Source organism: Phoxinus phoxinus (genome assembly GCF_949152265.1).
Source record: "Phoxinus phoxinus genome assembly, chromosome: 19".
Lineage (NCBI taxonomy): Eukaryota > Metazoa > Chordata > Actinopteri > Cypriniformes > Leuciscidae > Phoxinus > Phoxinus phoxinus.
The window spans coordinates 27,964,351-27,985,920 of NC_136894.1; the positions used below are offsets into that span (position 1 = coordinate 27,964,351).

Here is a 21,570-nt window from a genome sequence, read left to right on the forward strand (position 1 = left end):
ATTTGGACTGGAACCAAGACACAAATACTAAGTAAGAAAAGCTTTTTTTTGCAGTGTAGAACTAAAAGATGATTATGTAATTTGGTGAAATGACTGATGGCAGAATTACAGGTTTCTCACTGCAGGATGATGAAGAACAGAGATCAGGAAGTTCAGGCACTTTATGTGGATTTGCTGAATCCAACACGACAATACTTGAAGAACGACACAATCACTGATCAGACTTTACACACACATCCAGAGGAAAAGATGGACTGATGGAGACACAAAGATCTGTGATATTGAGGTTTAATGCTGATAATGCAGCTTGGTTTGACATTTTGTTAATGACAATTATATTTAATATTAAGTACAAATTGACGCACTTAAAAAGGTACAGAAACAAAAATATAATAAAAATATAATCAAATAAAAACAAAGCAAAAATAATCTTTCCAAACCCCTTCATAAACATAATCTGCAGCCATTGGTTTAAGAAATTCTCATGACTCTTCCGTTAGATGAAGTTGACTCTGTTTATGGAAATATGAAAATTGTGTCTTTGTCCCAGGAGAGACTCCGGGTCCCATTAAAGCCGTCCTCTGGGGTCTTTGGTTTCATCTTGTGTCCTAAACCTCAGTGGACGAAACATTTGTCCTGCCGTCTCTGTTAAAACCATCAGAACTAAATAATCACTCAATCCATCATGTGTTAAATACTGCAACACACACTCAAAACACAAACAGTGCATTCAAATGTGGACCCAATACATTCATCCATTAATGAGTTGTTCAGGCATCATTATTAATCATAATCAGGACTAAAGATGCACAATCAAAAATGATTTACCAGACATAGTACTCAAAAATAATCATTTTTAACCAAGTAAACTAAAAACAAATCACTAAACAGATTAAATTAAATAATTTAAATAACTATTTTTCCAGGTTTTCCATGACTGTATGAACCTCATTATAGTGTCTGTATTTTCTGATTTGAAACTATATAGCGCCACCTAGTGAACATTATCTACAGTAATGCTGTAAAAGTTTCCTCTTTCTCTCAGGACAAAGAACAAAGTGAAAAGAACAGAATATGTGACTAGCTTTCTATAATTATTATTTATTTTTCATAATGATGACCTTATATTTTATCACTATCTACTGTAAAAAGCAGCTGTCCTCAATTTTCATATAAAAATACATTAAACAGCAATATCAATAGGCATCTTTAATAAATAAATCTCTACTTTATCCTGCAAATATATTTTTATATGGTTTAATTGTATACGGTACTCTTTTATAAGGTTTGTATCTCTAGTTCATATCAGCACCATCAGATATTTAACAGTCCTATATTTTATTTAAAGATGTATTCAACTGCATCAATACAAATTTAATGTAAATGAATCTGATGTGTGCTGAAATTTGTCTATTATTCTATTCTTATGGTTAAACATAATTTTACTATGGGGTAAACATTTGACTTGGTACCTACAATGCTTTCTTCTGCTTTATTTATTTTTGATCATAATACAGTGGTGTTTTTTTAGGTATACTTTGAAGATCCATGGTGTTGTTAATATGGTAATAATACAGTTCTATGATATATTGAGGTATTACCATCTGATTTACCAGTAATATTACAAATAATTTTGTAATTGAAATAAACAGCTTTGATATCATGTATCATGTCATATTTTGGTTTATTTTGATGTAAAAAAACAAAACAAATTACAGGCACTTTCACTTTGTCAGGTTGAGAAGATGTGAGAAAACAATGGCATGAATAATTAAGAAAAGTTGAAAAAAAATAGTTAAACATTATATTTGAAACATTTTAATTATAATTTAAAATTATAGATTTTAACAATAAAAATATGAAAAAATGTATTAATTAAACATGTTTTTAATTATATCAATAATTTTCATTGTGTATTTCATATCAAGGCTGTAAATTCATTTATTGTGTTTGACAGGTGTGATGATCAGTGGAGTTGAGTTTTTACCTCCATAGTTTAAGGATGGGCTAAAAAATGGATAGAGTTTCTCAGTGAAAGACTGATCAGTGAAAGAGTAAATATGAGAGCTGGACTCCACATCATAAAAGGAGACCAGACCCTCCTCATAATCCACAAACACACCGACCCGCTGCGGCTTCACTCTCACACACAGAGAGACACGAGGATCATCACAGGCTTTATATTCATTCCCATTCCTCAGAACCACAGTCCAGCATCCATTACTGGGACTCGCTGTGATCTTTCCCTTCCTGTTAATGGATTCTCTGACCACTCCTAAATCCCAGTCAGTCTTTCCCTTCACCAGCACCTCAAAATAAAATCTCCCTGAGGAGAATCCCTCCTTTCCCAGGACATTTACACATGGATCAAATCTCTCTGGTTTGTCTGGGAGTTTCTGTCTAATGTCTCCATCTCTCACTTGTTTTCCATCATCAGACAGGATGAGATTAGGATGAGCTGTATCAGGATCCAGAGTCACATCCACTGAGAAAACAGAATATAAATCACAATCCAGATATTTAGTGATGATGTTTGTAATATGTAATCAGTTGTTGATCATACTGTAGGTCAGTGATGAAGCTGTGAGTATCTGAATGTAATGTAGTGTAGTGCAGACAGCAACTGTACCTGCATACTGCTGTATCCTCTTCACATCTGTGGAGACTAATGACAATAAAACATCAGCAGATCTTTGACATGTTTATGTGTGGAGTTATAGAAAAGATTTAAGGTTATATTTAAAAGTATTGTGTACAACATGTTTTATCTGATCAATGTTTCTCTGCTGATATTTAGAGAATCATAAACTCATATTGTGTTTGAGCTCTAAATATTCCTCCTTTTTAGAAGATCTTTTAGAAGATCAGAAACATTTTATGAAACTTTTATGTGAGATATTTTATAAAAAAGAATAATATGTATGAATAAATGATATAATGATATATATAATGATATAAATAAATTATATTTAGAGAATCCCTGAACTCCTATTGTGTTTGAGCTATATAATCTTAATTGTTTTTTAAATGAAAGCACTGCAAAGCTGTTTGAACTACAGGTCAGAAATTCACAAAATGTAGTAGACACATAAATAATGAATGTTTCTTTCTGTAGTTTCTCATCTAAAAGTGTTCACAGATCCACTAAAGCCTCAAGGTTCTGGTTACAGTGATGAAGCTTCTAGTACAAGATGAATTTACTGCATGTTTTCTGAGATTAGAGATGAATATGACCTGCTCTCTTCAAGAAGAACTGATGATAATGAGACAAACACATGATCACACACTTCTCTTACGTCAGCTTTAACAGACTCATCCTTCATTACTGATATTAAAAGATGATGAATATATGTATCTGTATGGTGTGTTTGATATTCTCGTACCAGTTAGCGTGAGTTTCTCCTGTAGAGAGTCCTGCAGTTTAGTCAGAGCTCTCCTCAGAGTCTCCAGACTCTCCTCAGTCTTCACACTGATCTCAGACCAGTTCCTGGTGTCTCTAGAGCTGCACAGGGATGAGTAAATCTACAGCAGGAGAGAGGAGAAATGCTTCAGCATGGGGAGTGTTCTGGTGTCATATACTGCATTATCATTGATCAGAGAGATGTTGACTGACCTGTAGGAGCTGGAGGTGATCTTCAGTGTGTGAGAGCTGCTCCAGCTCAGTGTTTCTCATCTTTAGCTCAGTGATCTCCTGCTCCAGCTCTTCAATGAGCTCTTCCTCCTGTTCCTCTGCTGCTTTCTGCTGCTCCTCCATCATCTCCAGCAGTTCAGTCTGACATCTCTCAATGCAGCGGATGAGATCAGTGAAGAGCTCCACACGGGCCGCTTTCTCCTTCTCTGCGTTTCTCTGAACAACCAGGACCATCAACACATTATTAGTGGAGTTTACTAAGAGAAGAATCAGTGTTATTATTTATCATACTTCAGTGTTTTAGACGGTTTTCAAAATCCCTCATTCTGCACCGTTTGCACTGAATAATTCCTCAAATCATGTGTCTTGTTGAGGAGAGATGTGTTATTACTTTACTAAGTGATCAGCGAATCACAGACGTGTCGATATTCAGACCAGCAGAGCGACCGTGAGTGTGAAATTTATTTTATACAACAATTCAAACCACAATAATAGGTAATAATTATTAATTAAATTGATGAAATGTAATCATTTAAAACTCACTTTTCTGACTTCTGCTGAGTATTTGACGGCTTGAATCTTCTTGATTCTGTCCTGGATCTTCTGCTGTGTGTCTTTCTGTGTCTTCATCAGTTGAGTCTATAGACAGAGAACACACAATATGTTTTCATAATTGATTCATTTATATCAAAGAACATGTGATTCCTCATGATAAGAGCCATTTAAAGTCAGTTTGTCAGTAACTTTTACCTTCTTCTCTTCACTCTCCTCTTCTAAAGAAACAGTGTTGTGGTTCTTGTGGTCTTTTACACAACACATCGGACACACACATGTCTGATCATCTCTACAGAACAGCTCCAGAGGTCTCTCATGTTTCTGACATATATAGTCCTCCAGATTACTCACAGGATTGATCAGTTTGTGTTTCTTTAAACCTGCCACTCTCAGATGAGGCTCCAGGTGAGTTTCACAGTAAGAGCTCTGACACACCAGACACGACTTCAGGGCGTTCAGCTTTCTTTCCTCACAGACGTCACACAGAACTGCAGCTTTTTTCAGAACTTCAGCTTTTTTCTCAGGACTTTTCTTTTTATAGTGATCTACAACTTCTCGGAGTGTGGTGTTAATCTTGAGATCAGGTCTGTGCTTGAATGTTTCTTTACAATATGGACAGTTGCAGGTCTGGCTGTTGTCCCAGCACTTATTCAGACAGGTCTTGCAGAAGTTGTGTCCACATGGAGTGCTGACTGGATCAGTGAACACGTCCAGACATAAAGAGCACTGAAGCTCCTCAGTCAGTGGACCGCTGGAGGAGGACATCACTGGAGAGAGAAATGATGAAGATAAATCACCTACTGGTCTAGAGTTTGGACACACTTGATACACACACTCAATTTAAGTTTCTTACAATCTTAAAATATATTTGAATCTAATGACTTCTGCCTATATGATTAAGATTATTTAGGATTAGTGTGCATGTGAAGTCGGTTTATAAAGAAGCCCATGATTGAATGTAAAGAATATCTTGAGACAAAGAGTGACGACTTTGAAGAAACTCAAATATATGAGAGATCATGTACAGTCAGCTGGTCATTACTGCAAACCCAGAGAAAGTGATCAGTAGCTTAATGTGAAGCTCAAACACTTACCTAATGAAGAAATACATTTTAATTACTTTTCATTAAAGCCAGAGATGACTTAGAGAAGGAGTGAGGGCTAATAATGAACTTTTATACGCATGTTTTTTAACATTGTCTTTCTTTTTTTCTCTAATAAGAAAACGTGAGAATTTGCATCACTTGACTAATCTTCTTATACATTATTATCTTAAGAATAGTTAGTAATTAGTAATTACATCACAACAACATTATTACCATTTTAATTCATACATTATTTTTCTTAATATGGACTAGTTCCTTTTTTAAGTTTATGGACTTAATTAGCAAACACATTTAGCTAAAATGTACCAATAGGAATGAGGTGAAGTGTTAAACATTTTACTAATACTGTACATTCCTGAACTGTATATTAAACATTACAACATAATAATGAAATTCATTCATGTAATAATTTTCTTAATTTTATAATAAAAAGGTTTTGTCCTTATTGACTTACATGGAGGCAAATTCCCCCTGGTCCTTCTCCACATGACTTTAATTCAAATGATTAAATTATATAGTTAATTTTTTTTTTTTTTTTTTTTTTAATTTACACACACAAATCAAGATGAAAATTTAATTTACAAGTAAATATATAAAGCTCTCATATGGCCAAGAGTCATTTTCATCTCAATGTTTAATGTAAACGTGATTTTCATCTGTAATTTAGCAGGTTTATGTTCAGTCGGTCTGCAGCTCCTTTACTTTGTTACTTTAGTCTTTATGTTTTGTGACAAAATGACAGAAACTCCAAACTTTGCATCACATGTACCAATCAGACATATTTAAATACAATTCTGATACCATTTCAGTGCATTAAACAACTAAAGTAGTTGAGTATTTAACATGCTTAAACCTGGTTCTGTTCAACTTATTCCAGTTCGACATAAACCTACTAAACCAGATCACTTCCATTAGAAACCGGTTCAGCACAATCTCTCTTATATTTCTCTCTCTTACCTGTGAGGATCAGATGTGTCCACAACACTTTGAACGGATCAATAAATATTCTGTTGTTTAAAGAGGTTGATCGTTCAGGCGTCCATATTGTTGTAGATCAAGTAAGTTTCACTTTCTCTGAATCTCTCTGAACTACAGTGATGTCAGAGCTCCTCCTGTATTCACACATTTAAGAAGCAGTATTTTTCTGAAGTCTCCAGTAGATGCCGTCATTCTCTCACAATAACTGTTTATATCATCATTATCTCCCTTTTTCCTACAGGCGCCATGACGCTTTGCACAGCAGTAACTTCCGTTAAACTGTTAACAATCAGTGAAAGGCTCGCTCTGTGAACGCAATCATATATTTTTTAAACTGGCGACAAATAATTATTCTACTCACCTTTCAACAATCTAACAACAAAAACGAAACATAAAAATGTAAAAGCATTAGCTATAAATTACTTTTATAGTAATTTAATGTAAAAATAATGACAGCCTCAAAGCTGAACAGAACAACCTACTAAACGCAACGATGACAGACAAGGATCAGTCTGAAACACAGGGCTTCTTAAATACACAGAGAACAGATCCACTAAACATTGGACGTCGGATAGATGGTCCATGACCAATTCTCATCTATTCGACGTCCAAACTAGGTCCACTATTTGGACGTCCAACCATGACCCAACTTGGACATCATACGTTCAACATTTGACCTTTGAACTGTGTAATTTTTTTGGACGTCATTTGGACGTCTATGACAGGTGCAAGAAATTTACATGATTAATATGTAATATTTTTTTATTTACAAATATCAACATTGTTGTTATCAACATGATTAAAACATATGAATACAGATTATTTATTATTATTTAAGATAATTTTCCACTCCAAAGAAGCATAGAAAGCCACAATCTTTGTGTATCCATCAATAATCCATTCCTATTGAAGTAAAAGAGTGAATTGTGTTTCACAATGGTTTTAAGGAGCAAGTTCCTTTTGAAATAAACACTTTCACAGTTCATATGAAGTAAATTCATATAAACCTCATTGTGTTAATGAATAGTATTACTGTTATAAAATATTATATATATTTATATAAAAGTTAAATGTTACCTAGAGAAGGTAAAGTGAAGAAATGAGACAAGGGTAACAAAAGGTGATTTATTTTGATGTTGGTGACAAAAATTATGTAATGAGACAGACTAAAGAATGTGAATTAATGCTTTAAAAGCAGCTGTTGTGCTAAAATTGACTTATTGTGCATTAAAGGTGCTCTAAGCGATCTCGCGTGTTTTTTAGGCCAAAACATTTTTTTTCACATACCGCAAACATCTCCTTCTCCTCACTATCCGCTAGCTGCCTGTCCCCTGAACACACTGTAAAAAAACAGCAGCAAAAACAAACTGAGCAATAAACACAGAGCGACCCGCACCACGAAACATAACAAACTGTTCCAGCCAATAACCGACAAGAATGATGTGGGGTGGGGTTTGGGGGGTTATTGCGTGGATGAGGAGGAGGGAGGGTCTAGCTAGCCTACGTTTTGTTTGATAATAATTCAAACATCAACAAGAGGTTACGCCAACCGAGATCGCTTAGAGCACCTTTAAATAAAGATATCTGCAGAGGAGCATTAAAAGAGCAGACGCGACTCTCCCGTTCATTTCTTTGAATCCTGTTTAACAGATAACAGTAATCTGTCAGCTGTGTCTCCTGAGCCGGGGCCTGCAACACATGCGAATTATAACCATAGACAGTATAAACGATTATAACCCAGAGATCGGTACTGCGCATGCGTCTATGAAATCACCAAAACACACCTCCATCCACTACGTATTGAACCATCCAGCTGCGTCATCGTGCTACAGGCTGCAGCGAGGGGTGTCTCCATTTCATTCTACTGAACTCCCAGCAAGTGCTGAATTAATACTCACACAGGTCAGTTTATTTGACGAATGAAACTTGTGAGGTAACTCAGCGCTGTTTCACTTGCTCTACACTATCACACTAAACTGCATTTGAGTGTGTTGAAAGTTATAATGTTATTCTATGTGTTAGTTGTTTGGCTGTATGAGACTGGCAGTAAGCTAGATCAACATTAGAAAAACATGCTGATCATATTCTAACATCATGTTGAGCTATATAACATTGATTTGTTTTATATACATTTGCTCACCTGTCTAATAAAGGACATGCAAGAGCGCCGTCAAAGTTTGTCACGGACGCGAAGCTCTCGGCATCTCGAAAACGCAACGCGTTGATCCTCGTTTTAGTTCTCCTTTTTTCCCGAAGTCTGCTTGCCTTGGTCCATAATGTTTGAACGAAACAACAACAGCGTGCAGCTAGACGTTACGCACTACGCAGTTGTCCATGTCTGTCGCCATGGTTACTATGGCAGAACGAGCGGAAACCAGGGATAATGCGGATATTACGTCATTGACAGGCGACAAGTGAACAGGGATTCTGGGACGGCCAATTGTTTAAAATGGGAATTTCTCTGAAATTAAAAATCTTTTGGAACTTTTGGGATATTGTAAGTACATAAATGCAGGAAATATATCACACTGTGCAAGTGATTTTTGGATATTTTATTACAAAATTCTTACATATTGTACCTTTAAATATCTAATTAAGACATTATTATGAAATATAGAGTTACAACTAATTTTTACCAGCATTTTATGAAGTCTGCTGTACTGTTCGCAAGATCTCAATGATTTACATTACAAGCAATTATAATTTTAGTACAAAGTGAGTTCATTCATAGTATCAAAGTGATACTAACCTCAAAACAATTTCAGGAAAGGCTGGTTGTCATTCAAGAGAGATTTATTTATTTATTTACTGCAACAATGACTTCTTCTGTGCAACACAAAAGAAAATGTTACGAATAATCTCCATGCTGCTCTTTTCTATATGGAATGGAGACTGGGGCTGTCAAGCTCCAAAAGTGCTTTTTAATTGACAGGTGTGATGATCAGTGGAGTTGAGTTTTTACCTCCATCATTAAAGCACGGGCTAAAATATGGATAGAGTTTCTCAGTGAAAGACTGATCAGTGAAAGAGTAAATATGAGAGCTGGACTCCACATCATAAAAGGAGACCAGACCCTCCTCATAATCCACAAACACACCGACCCGCTGCGGCTTCACTCTCACACACAGAGAGACAGGAGGAGCAGCACCGGCTTTATATTCATTCCCATTCCTCAGAATCATCGTCCGGCATCCATTACTGGGACTCGCTGTGATCACTCCCTTCCTGTCAATGGATTCTCTGACCACTCCTAAATTCCATTCAGTCTTTCCCTTCACCTGCACCTCAAAATAAAATCTCCCTGAGGAGAATCCCTCCTTTCCCAGGACATTTACATATCTATTAAACCTCTCTGGATTGTCTGGGAGTTTCTGCTCAATGTCTCCATGTCTCACTTGTTTTCCATCATCAGACAGGATTAGATATGGATGAGCTGTATCAGGATCCAGAGTCACATCCACTGAGAAAACACAGAATATAAATCACAATCCAGATATTTAGTGATGATGTTTGTAATATTTAATCAGTCGTTGATCATACTGTAGGTCAGTGATGAAGCTGTGAGTGTCTGAGTGTAATGTAGTGTAGTGCAGACAGCAACTGTACCTGCATACTGCTGTATCCTCTTCACATCTGTAGAGACACATGACAATAAAACATCAGCAGATCTTTGACATGTTTATGTGTGGAATTGTTTTTATCTGATCAATCTGTCCTTGCTGATATTTAGAGAGTCAAACAGAAACCCCTATTGCTTTGAGTTTGAGCTCTTAGTATTCTTCCTTTTTACAAACAGTATGCTTAAGTCAAGTTCAAGTATATTTTTAAGTATACTTTATGTAGTAAGTATTGTTACGTTCCGTGGTTGTCTGATGGTAGTGCTGGTGGGTCAGAGGGTACTTATGTTTGTTATTTTGGCTTTACCCCCTCCTGAAGTTTGCTTTGCTTCCTTTTGATTTACTTTGTCAATTATACATATATTTTCTTAATAATTTTTTGAGCTGAAATTTGATGTGTCTGTCGTGCAGGGCAGGGGACTGGCACACTCACCCCAAACCTTTTTTTCCCCACCACTGTTTACTCCCTTACCCTAGACAAAACTTTACCCCTGGGACGTAACAGTATATATCAATGTACTAGTAGTAAACTTGTAAGTGTACTATTTAAATACAGCTTGGGACTAAATTGGCACACTTTATAGTGTATAAAAGTATGCTTTAAATATACTTTAAGTGTAACAGTAGTAAACTTTGAGTAAACAACCAGTTTACAACCAAGTTGTTTGTTTGTACTGAACCTACAAGTGAACTTATAGGTATGCTGATAGTTTATTATTGTTACTATTGTTTTATAATTGTAATATTTTTTTTTGTTTTATCAAAGTACACTTTGATGAGCTGAGTGTCTAGCGCGGTCGTTGGCTGTGCTGCGGCAACTGCATGAACCTATGGCGAGGTGCCAGAGTGGGCGTGACTTATAGCTTTAAAAGCCCTCATTCGGCCAAGGAAATCAGGTTTAAATCGACTGAAGCGATCTCCTGATCGAAGCAGTAGCATGACGGGTACGCAATACTTGTTCCCTCATCTCAGGAAACCGAGGTTATGTTAGTAACTATCGTATTGCGTAATCCTAGCTTACGCTATGGGAACCCCCTATAAAACGCAGTGCGTGCTTAAAACTTCGCCCCATACAATAGCCTAGGGGACAATGCCCGAGGCCCATAGAAGAGTAAAGTTATGAAAACCCAATAGAGGCCAGTCCAATGACGAGCCTCGTATAGGAAACCAAGGAATGGGCCTAAAAGGGCCAAGTCTCTTGTTTATAATATATATATATATATATAAGAACCGTGGTTTGAGTTCAACCAGGACCATATATGCATCGGGCCCTATGGTTTAAGGGCCCTATGGTTTAAGGGGGATAGTGCTTAACACTTGTTTATAATGAAAGAACCCTCGCTTGCAAAGCTGGAACTTCCAGGTTATAAAATCTCATAAATGTGGATGGCGAGGCCCAGCCGGCAGCCGCACAAATATCTTCAATAGGTATTCCACTCGATCATGCCCATGACTCCTAAGGGGCAATGAAGGCCCTTAGACTCATAAGCAAGCACGATAGCGTCCACTATCCAGCGCGATAATGTTTGCTTTGTGACAGCGACCCCCTTTGTGAGGCTGCCAAAGCATACGAAGAACTGTTCCGACTGTCTGAACAGGGCAGAACGCTCCAGATAGACTCTGAGAGCCCTGACAGGGCAGAGTAGATTCGGGTCTCTTTCGTCCTCTGGCGAGGTAAGAGCTGCTAGCGAAACAACCTGTGCTCTGAACGGAGTAGGGCTTGCTTTAAACAATTTAACCAATCATATTGACAGAACGTGACATGTAGTCATGAAGATTCTATTTTGATGACATGTTAGTCATGATGATTCTATTTTGATTATCCTATAAAGCCTGATTTATTCTTCTGTTGGGTCGAAATTCTCTGAGAACTGCTCGAGAACTCCCGGCCATTTTGAATAAACCACCTGAGGGACATTTATTGAAGTCTGTCTCTTTTGTTATTTATGCTGCGCAGCAGAGACCTCAGAATTAGGGAGATATTCGGCGGGGGTTGGGGTATTGAGCAATGTTAGTTGGGAGGGGGTGTAAGCAATGTTAGTTGCTTACATTAACTAAATGAGCCTACAATAGCAGGCATAAGCCCTTGAAATAAATAAAAAACTAAATAAAAACATAGAAATTATGTAAGATAACGTTAATTTAGTTGTAGATTACATTCTCATATCCATTTTTTATTTCTATTAAATTTTTTCTGTTTTACTGCTTTGCACGATTCTTTTGTAGTGTGGTTTTGGTGTAGCCTACTAAAGTGTACTAAAATAAACATTCACGAGTGTACCTGACTTCTTCTCAACGCTGATTCCTGATGGTTTAGAGGACAATTACACCGAGTCGCACCCTGTCTTTTCAAAGAATAGTACACCAGCGAGCGCGAAGTATAAATGCCTCGTGGGGAGGCGCGCGCGCAGTCAGCAGAGGCGCGCGCAGCGGAGGCTCGCATATGGGAGGCCGTATGAGACGAAACGCATTGAAAACTTGTGATACACACTGAAACACTTGCGCTACACACTGAAACACTTGCGCTACACACTGAAACACTTGCGCTACACACTGAAACACTTGCGCTACACACTGAAACACTTGCGCTACACACTGAAACACTTGCGCTACACACTGAAACACTTGCGCTACACACTGAAACACTTGCGCTACACACTGAAACACTTGCGCTACACACTGAAACACTTGCGCTACACACTGAAACACTTGCGCTACACACTGAAACACTTGCGCTACACACTGAAACACTATGTGCGTATATATGAAAAGCATGCGCTTACATAGAAGTAATCGCCCACTTACTGCTGTACCTGCACAAAGACTGCACTTTCAAACATTCGCGCGTGTGAGAGAGCACAAACATTTTCAGTGTGTCCGGAAGTCATTTCATTGCAACCGGAAGTTTGGTTCAGTTGGAAACAGAAGCGGGGTTTATTTATCACTGTAAAGATGTACAATTCTTAGTTTCATTCATGGTAGTAACATGAAAAATGAGCCATAATCTAGTCACTAGTGGAATATTGCTGCAATCTCCGGGACAAACTAACACTTAATAACATGAAATTTTAACAAAAGCCACTAGATTTCAAACATAGCCCACAATCAGACATCATTTCAATGTATTTATTTATTTTGTTTAGCTATAGTAAGTGTGAGCTTAGTCATCAAGTGTCATGCCATTTAAAGTAACACTAGGTTACTTTTCTTTTTTTTGCTCTCGGGGTCCCCCTACAGTCGGGAAACAGTATTGTCCTCTACTGCTGTCGTAAACTCTGTCATACATGCACGTGCATTTGTTGACAACCATGATAGCCCTGAACACTGTAGGAGGAGTTCACATGCAGGTGTTCTGCTTGCGTCGCGTGTGAAATGTCTTCATCCAGGTACAGTGGCATAAATTTCAGCATGTCATGATATGAATATAATTTCATGGGTTTTATTTTTTTTCAAACGACAAATGATCGCGATGCTCACGTTTACAAGCCAGCGTCATTATAGTAGCCTAGTCTATTGGTTACCGTTTTACTGAATCTATATGATACTTCAATGCAATGTTTGAGTGGTAGATATAATAACCATATTTGATATTTGAAAGTCCGCATCGGTCGAGCATAGGGTTGCCACCTTTGATTTGTGAAAAACCGGGACACAGATTATTATTATTTTTTGTGGTCTGAGTTGTAGGTTGTAAATAGTATTTTCTTTGACACTGGTGGCTCATCCGACTTTGTTGTGTTATCCTCATAGACAGTGGTTATTTCACACAATAGATGTAAATCTATTTACATAGACAGTTTTTAAAAAGCTAGCTAGCAACTAAACTCACACTGTATCATCTTGGATGTGTGTTGATGCGCGCGCGCGACCGACCGACAGCACAGCCAGTTGCTAGGCGATAAGTTGAGCTTCCAATCAAATAAAAGTAAACGCCTGGCATTGGCTAATCCACTGTTTTACCCGTTTTTTCCATGGTTTTTACCCGTTTACGGACACAGGATTGGATGTACTGTACACAACTATGAAGAAAACACAGTAACAGTAGACGGAAACGGTTTAATTTGAAACCAGGAAATTCTACTTTAGAAGTACATTTTCACAAAAAAACGGGACAATTCGTGTCCCGGGAAAGAATATGAATTTTCTGGGACTGTCGCTCAAAAAAGAGAATAATCCCTGGAAAACCGGGAGGCAACGGGCACCCCTCCTCCTCCTTCAGCTCACGCCAGCGAGACAACGCTGGCCCAATGTTGATCCTCGTTCTGCCTTTAATGCGATCACTTTCTCGTTTCCTCTTGTTGCTTTCCTCCGACAAAACCTTTGCTTTCTTGCTTTTCTGTCTGCTTCGGCTATGACTATAACATTTGCCAAACAAACGCTAGTTTGGCTCGCACGTCCGATTTTAAGGAAGCGGTGGTGGAAGTGACGTATATGCCGTAAAGCAGTCGAATTTTGTAGTTCTCTTTGTTCGCCGGTTACTACCCGAAACCCGAAGTTTAAAAGTACGATTAAAAACGCTACAGACCCCGTCGGGCTATGGCAGACGTGTCATTCAACCTATTGTAAGTCGATGTACCATCACAAGAGACTTGGAAATATATTATTAAGGTTGAAAAGTAACCTAGTGCTGCTTTAAATGAATGGAACTTTTTTTATTTTATGTAAGAAAAGGTCAAGAATAATTTTTCTTTGTCCAATTTCGATCTTGTCACTGAAAACTATCAACAAAATGGACAACATCTGCTATTATTACTTTTGTCAGATATATTAATGACAGAGAAAACAAGCTGTTCACAGTCAGAATGAATGGCGATCGTATCGGGCGGCGGCGCGACCGGAAGTATCGCTACCCTACTTCCGGTCTCGGTCGCCATTTTCTGAAATAGGCCTATACCGAACCGAGCAGTCATGGTGGCAGATCGTGCGCCTACTTCCGATGCTATAAATGCAAAGAGTTTCTATGTAAGCACATGTCTTTCATATATATGCACACATACATATTGTTTCACGTGTACGTGCAAGTGTTTCAGTGTGTAGCGCAAGTGTTTCAGTGTGTAGCGCAAGTGTTTCAGTGTGTAGCGCAAGTGTTTCAGTGTGTAGCGCAAGTGTTTCAGTGTGTAGCGCAAGTGTTTCAGTGTGTAGCGCAAGTTATTCAGTGTGTAGCGCAAGTGTTTCAGTGTGTAGCGCAAGTGTTTCAGTGTGTAGCGCAAGTGTTTCAGTGTGTAGCGCAAGTGTTTCAGTGTGTAGCGCAAGTGTTTCAGTGTGTAGCGCAAGTGTTTCAGTGTGTAGCGCAAGTGTTTCAGTGTGTAGCGCAAGTGTTTCAGTGTGTAGCGCAAGTGTTTCATTGTGTTTCGTCTCATACGGCCTCCCAAAGCCTCCCATACTCGCAAACCCATAGACAGCGCATACTGTCTATGCGCATAGACTGCTTCTTTTTCCGTTCTGATTGCCGCGCTTGACTTCTAGGTGTGTAACCTTTATTATTGTTCGGTCTGAAACGGCGCCAAGTGACGGATGGTGTAGCAATATTGTTGTCCAGGTGGAAATCGGGAGAAATTCGGGAGAAAGGTCGGTCCGGGAGATTTTCGGGAGGGGCTTTGAAATTCGGGAGTCTCCCGGAAAAATCGGGAGGGTTGGCATGTATGAGTTAGGGTAAGAGACTCGGCCAGTTGTCGACGGAAGACGCGAGGGCTAGAGTATAAAGGTTATTAAGTGTCGAACGGAAGACGCTATGAGTGTCGATTTGAAGACGCCAGATTTATTTATTAAGTGTCTATTTGTAGACGCTAGGTAGTCAGGTTTAGGGAGAAATCCATTACAGGGCTGTTACCAGCTGCTGCGCCAACTCGGAGAACCATAACTGGGTCTTCCAGAGATGGGCTATTAAGAGCACTGCACACTTGCTCTCACCTGATCCGTTCGATGACCGGAGGAAATGCATACAGCGGACGGCTTGACCCGTAGTGGCGAAAAATGTTCGGCAACAAGCGTTATCTTCTGAAGCGTAAAGATCGACCTCTGCCTCGCCGAAGATGCTCCATATAAGCTGAACTGTCTGTGGGTTGCACAGGTCCCTGAAAGCTAAAGATAGCGGTGGCCGAACATCTCTTCCCGCCCACCGCTATATGACTAGGAACTATACTCTCATTCCTGCGTAATAATCAAGGAACTGCTGCCGTACCAGCAGCGCAATGATATTACAAACTTAGAGCCGGTCACGTTGGAAGTTACCTAGCTGGGGACTATTTTCAGGCGCTGTGTAATATCATTGCGCCTGCTGCACCCATGGTACAGCAGCACAGTTCATTTGATTATTATGCAGGAATGAGAGTATAGTTCCTAGTCCTATTGGCCAAGAAAATCACAACTTTTAATTTTCTGTCGGTCTCAGTACACGATGTAACAGAAGAGTCAAGTGTTAAATAGGAAAAATATCTAAACTCTTAGTTCTTGTTTTTTTTTGAGAGAGATGCTAACGGTCTAATCAGATTCAATGATCTATGCTATGCTAAAAGTGCTACCGCCAGACCCAGAGATTGGCTGAATGGATTCAAAAACTGTAAAACTCAACTGTTTAACTCTAGGGGACTTGGAAAATGAGCCTATTTCCAGAAAAGGTGTGTTCCTTTAATTACTCAAAAGATCGAGTACATGTGTAGACCAAATACTTACCGGTAGACCTTTTTGGCAGTATAAGTCAGTATAAGTTACATTTTAAGTATATTTCTGAGAAATAGCCTACATAAAAAGTAGACTGAAAGTTTACTTTCTTATGTTTAGTTAAAAAGAAGTATACTCATAGCACACTTGAATAAACTTCTTTTTCGTAAGGGAAATACAAATCTATATACAAACTTGAATAAAATTAAAGCCCAGCACTCCATAGTTTGAGCAACAAGTCTGAAATGATCCTCTAAAGAAGAAAAAATGTGCTTCTTAAACCCATGATGTCAATCAATTTGATTTTCTTCTGTTAAATGGATTTTCATCTAAACTTAATCACAAAACATAGATGGGACAGCTGAAAAGGCAAAATTAATGTTTCTTTCTGTAGTTTCTCATCTAAACGTGTTTGTAGATGTAAGCTACTAAAGCCTCATTGTAGTTGCAGGGATGAAGCTAGTATAAGAATTTAGTATATTATAGAACATGAATTTACTGCATGTAAAAATGACCTGCTCTCTTCAAGAAGAACTGATAATGATAATGAGACACAAACACATGATCACATACTTCTATGAATACTCATCCTTCATTATCAAATACACCGTACAGATACATATATTTATGTATTGTCGTACCAGTTTGCGTAAGTTTCTCCTGTACAGAGTCCTGCAGTTTAGTCAGAGCTCTCCTCAGAGTCTCCAGACTCTCATCAGTCTTCACACTGATCTCAGACCAGTTCCTGGTGTCTCTAGAGCTGCACAGGGATGAGTAAATCTACAGCAGGAGAGAGGAGAAATGCTTCAGCATGGGGAGTGTTCTGGTGTCATATACGGCATTATCATTGATCAGAGAGATGTTGACTGACCTGTAGGAGCTGGAGGTGATCTTCAGTGTGTGAGAGCCGCTCCAGCTCAGTGTTTCTCATCTTTAGCTCAGTGATCTCCTGCTCCAGCTCTTCAATGAGCTCTTCCTCCTGTTCCTCTGCTGCTTTCTGCTGCTCCTCCATCATCTCCAGCAGTTCAGTCTGACATCTCTCAATGCAGCGGATGAGATCAGTGAAGAGCTCCACACGGGCTGCTTTCTCCTTCTCTGTGTTTCTCTGAACAACCAGATCAACACAATTTTAGTGGTGGTTACTAAAAGAAGAATCACTGTTATTCAGAGTTATAGGAGAAGAATCACTGCCGGGGCGGCAGTGGCTCAGTGTTCCCCGGTTCCATCTGACCAAGTGTCGAGGTGTCCATGAGCAAGACAGCTAACCTCAGCCGCACCCGACGAGCTGGATGGCGCCTTGCATGGCTGACCCCGCTGTCGGTGTATGAATGGGTGAATGTGAGGCAACATGTAAAGCGCTTTGGTGGCCATTGGGTTTGTGAAAGCGCTATATAAATGCAGTCCAGTCCATTTATTATTTATCATACTTCAGTGTTTTTAGACGGTTTTCCAAATCCCTCATTCTGCACCGTTTGCACTGAATGATTCATCAAATCATGTGTCTTGTTGAGGAGAGATGTGTTATTACTTTACTAAGTGATCAGCGAATCACAGACGTGTCGATATTCAGACCAGCAGAGCGACCGCGAGTGTGAAATTGCTTTTATACAACAATTCAATAAACAATAATAGATATTTCAATAAATGTAATTATTTTTAACTCACTTTTCTGACTTCTGCTGAGTGTTTGACGTCTTGAATCTTCTTGATTCTGTCCTGGATCTTCTGCTGTGTGTCTTTCTGTGTCTTCATCAGTTGAGTCTATAGACAGAGAACACACAATATGTTTTCATAATTGATTCATTTATATCAAAGAACATGTGATTCCTCATGATAAGAGCCATTTAAAGTCAGTTTGTCAGTAACTTTTACCTTCTTCTCTTCACTCTCCTCTTCTAAAGAAACAGTGTTGTGGTTCTGGTGGTCTTTCAAAGCACACATCGGACACACACATATCTGATCATCTCTACAGAACAGCTCCAGAGGTCTCTCATGTTTCTGACATATATAGTCCTCCAGATTACTCACAGGATTGATCAGTTTGTGTTTCTTTAAACCTGCCACTCTCAGATGAGGCTCCAGGTGAGTTTCACAGTAAGAGCTCTGACACACCAGACACGACTTCAGGGCGTTCAGCTTTCTTTCCTCACAGACGTCACACAGAACTTCAGCTTTTTTCAGAACTTCAGGTTTTTTCTCTGGACTTTTCTTTTTATAGTGATCTACAAGTTCTCGGAGTGTGGTGTTAATCTTGAGATCAGGTCTGTGCTTGAATGTTTCTTTACAATATGGACAGTTGCAGGTCTGGCTGTTGTCCCAGCACTTATTCAGACAGGTCTTGCAGAAGTTGTGTCCACATGGAGTGCTGACTGGATCAGTGAACACGTCCAGACATATAGAGCACTGAAGCTCCTCAGTCAGTGGACCGCTGGAGGAAGACATCCCTGGAGAGAGAAATGATGAAGATAAATCACCTACTAGTCTAAAGTTTGGACACACATTTGAGTTTCTGATCTAATGGCTTTTGCTTGAAGGACTGAAATATTAATAATTTGTATTATTATTATTAGCCTATTATTATAAATGGTTGAGTGAAGGAAAAGACTCAACAACCCTCCTGTGAATTAATTTTATACTGTTTATAAAGAATCTCATGATGCTGTTGAATGTAAAGAATATCTAGAGACAAAGAGTCTTTGAATAAACTGAAATATATGAGAGATAATTTACAGTCAGCTGGTCATTACTGCAAACCCAGAGAAAGTGATCAGTAGTCTAATGTGAAGCTCATTACACGAACACTTACTGTAGCAAATAAATAAATACATGAAGGAGCAATATTGATTTTAAATGTTTTTATCTGTTACTGTTCACTCCTGAACTGAACATATTGAATATGAGAATACTGTAAGTCATTCATACACTAATCCATTCTTCATCTGTTTTTTTATTATTATTATTATTTGTATTTACTTACATGGAGGTGTTTCCTCAATACTCTGTCTCCTGTTTTTTCTTGCTTTTGTTGATGTTGGTGAAGATTCTGCCATTGTTCTTCCCTCTTCGTTTTCAAGAATAGAAATGTTATTGAACGATCAAAGAACTGATAAGAAACATCTAATGTGTATTTAGTCACTGAGGTTTAAATGAAATCTTACCTCGAGTCCGATTTATTTTTATTTTTACTTATTCATCATAATATTATTTCAAGTCAAATTTGTATCAAATTAATGTAAGAATTTATAGTGAGGGAAACACAATCATTCATTTGAAATTCAGTAAGAAACTCATAAACTTACAGAACAATCTGAACTTTGACCTGCTATTCAGATTAACCAAAGCACAAAGTACAAGTGATATATTTTCCAACAAAACTATATATATATATATTTATTAAAAAAAAATAGATACATCTCTCCACAAAATACATTAGTCAAGTGTAGTTTTAATCTTGTTAAGGCGAGACACGGCAGGCAAAAACATCGTTTTTTTTTCACTGGTCAATTTTGAGATTTTGGGCTATTTGTCTTCAATAACATGTCTTCTTTCAGACTTGTGGTGAAAAAAAGTCCAAAATACACATTTAGGTCTTTATTTTACTACACTTTGTCTATTTGCGTCTGTAGATTTCTCCGAAATTCAACAAAAGTTGGCGTTCTAAATCAACGCGCTGCTCCGCGATCTCTGTGTTCTTCCTTTAATCACGCACATGTCTGAAAAGCTCTCTCTCTGCTGTACAATGCTGTCGGATCCAAATATGGTCATTTCCTTTTAATCAGCAACCAATCGTGAAAGTAAAATGGGCATTTAACCCTAAAAGCGAAATCTCATTGGCTGATGTCAATTTCTGACAACGTGATTGGTTCAGATGCATCACGTGACGCGCTCTGACATTCAGATGTGTGTTTTTGACTGTTTTTCTGCTCAGTTAAAGGCCATAAATGCTGTGTTTATAAGTTTTGATGTGATTAAGGTGGTTTGTATTGTTGTTGCTAATTATTTGATAAGATATTGTGTCAGTAAATAGTTGTTTCTACTAAAAAAGTATGATTTTTTACATTACAAATCTTTAAATGCCTTTTTCTCAAAATGGGTTTTTTGTCATCCTCCAGTAGAAACATCTCAGCCTATGTAGCACCCATGTACACCAAATTTTCCAGTTATACACTTAGCAGTATTCTGAAGATATGTTCAGAGGGATTTGTTAATAAATCATTCCTGGCCTGATTTATGGGACATTTTAATCCAAAAAATATGGCGAAAATCGATTTTTTAAGGCTATGGACAGTATATTTTGATTTCCTAGGTAATGAAAGCATATATTCTGAAATCCCTCTGAACATCTTTTTTCATCTTGTGTGTAAACAAAATGAAAAAAGAATTTTGCAGCTGGCTTTATCATATGTCCAGATCTATCTACCGAAAATATATGCAAAAGTGTGCATATTTAATGAGATAATACCTAATTTGCATAATTAAACATACAAATTTCAAAAACTTGTAATACATTTTTTTTATGAACTTGTGTAAGTAATCAACTGAGGAAGTTTCATGGTGATATCTATTATTTAAAAATTGTACCCTATTCACCTGTAGTGTCTCGCCTTAAATGTAAATGTGATTTTCATCTGCAGTTTAGCAGGTTTGTGTTCAGTGAATCTGCAGGTCATTTACTTCCTGTTTCTTTAGTTTTTGTGTGACTAAATGACAGAAACCCCAAACTTTGCTTTACAACACATCAAAAGACACTTTTAAAATACTTCTGATACAATTTCAGTGCCGTTAACAACTAAAATAGCTTAAACCTGGTTCTGTTCAACTTATTCCAGTTCAACATAAACCTACTAAACCAGATCACTTCCATTAGAAACCTGTCCAGCACAATCTCTCTTATATTTCTCTCTCTTACCTGTGAGGATCAGATGTGTCCACAACACTCTTTGAACGGATCAATAAATATTCTGTTGTTTAAAGAGGTTGATCGTTCAGGCATCCATATTGTTGTAGATCAAGTTAGTTTCAC

The 21,570-nt window shown here is 38.0% G+C and overlaps 1 protein-coding gene across 1 annotated transcript; it reads right to left on the reverse strand.

The window, feature by feature from the left end:
• Positions 1–1,669: 1,669 nt before the first annotated feature.
• LOC306986525 (uncharacterized protein) lies at positions 1,670–21,557 on the reverse strand. Its single transcript, XM_079589836.1, has 15 exons — positions 21,457–21,557; positions 19,525–19,608; positions 18,420–18,991; positions 18,213–18,308; positions 17,419–17,652; positions 17,189–17,327; positions 9,877–9,903; positions 9,201–9,730; positions 7,839–7,959; positions 4,382–4,953; positions 4,175–4,270; positions 3,614–3,847; positions 3,384–3,522; positions 2,630–2,665; positions 1,670–2,485 (listed from the first exon to the last, which is right to left on the reverse strand). Exons 2-15 carry the CDS (start codon positions 19,595–19,597, stop codon positions 1,938–1,940), a joined length of 3,417 nt encoding a protein of 1,138 aa, XP_079445962.1. The 5' UTR covers positions 19,598–19,608; positions 21,457–21,557; the 3' UTR covers positions 1,670–1,937.
• Positions 21,558–21,570: the final 13 nt, after the last annotated feature.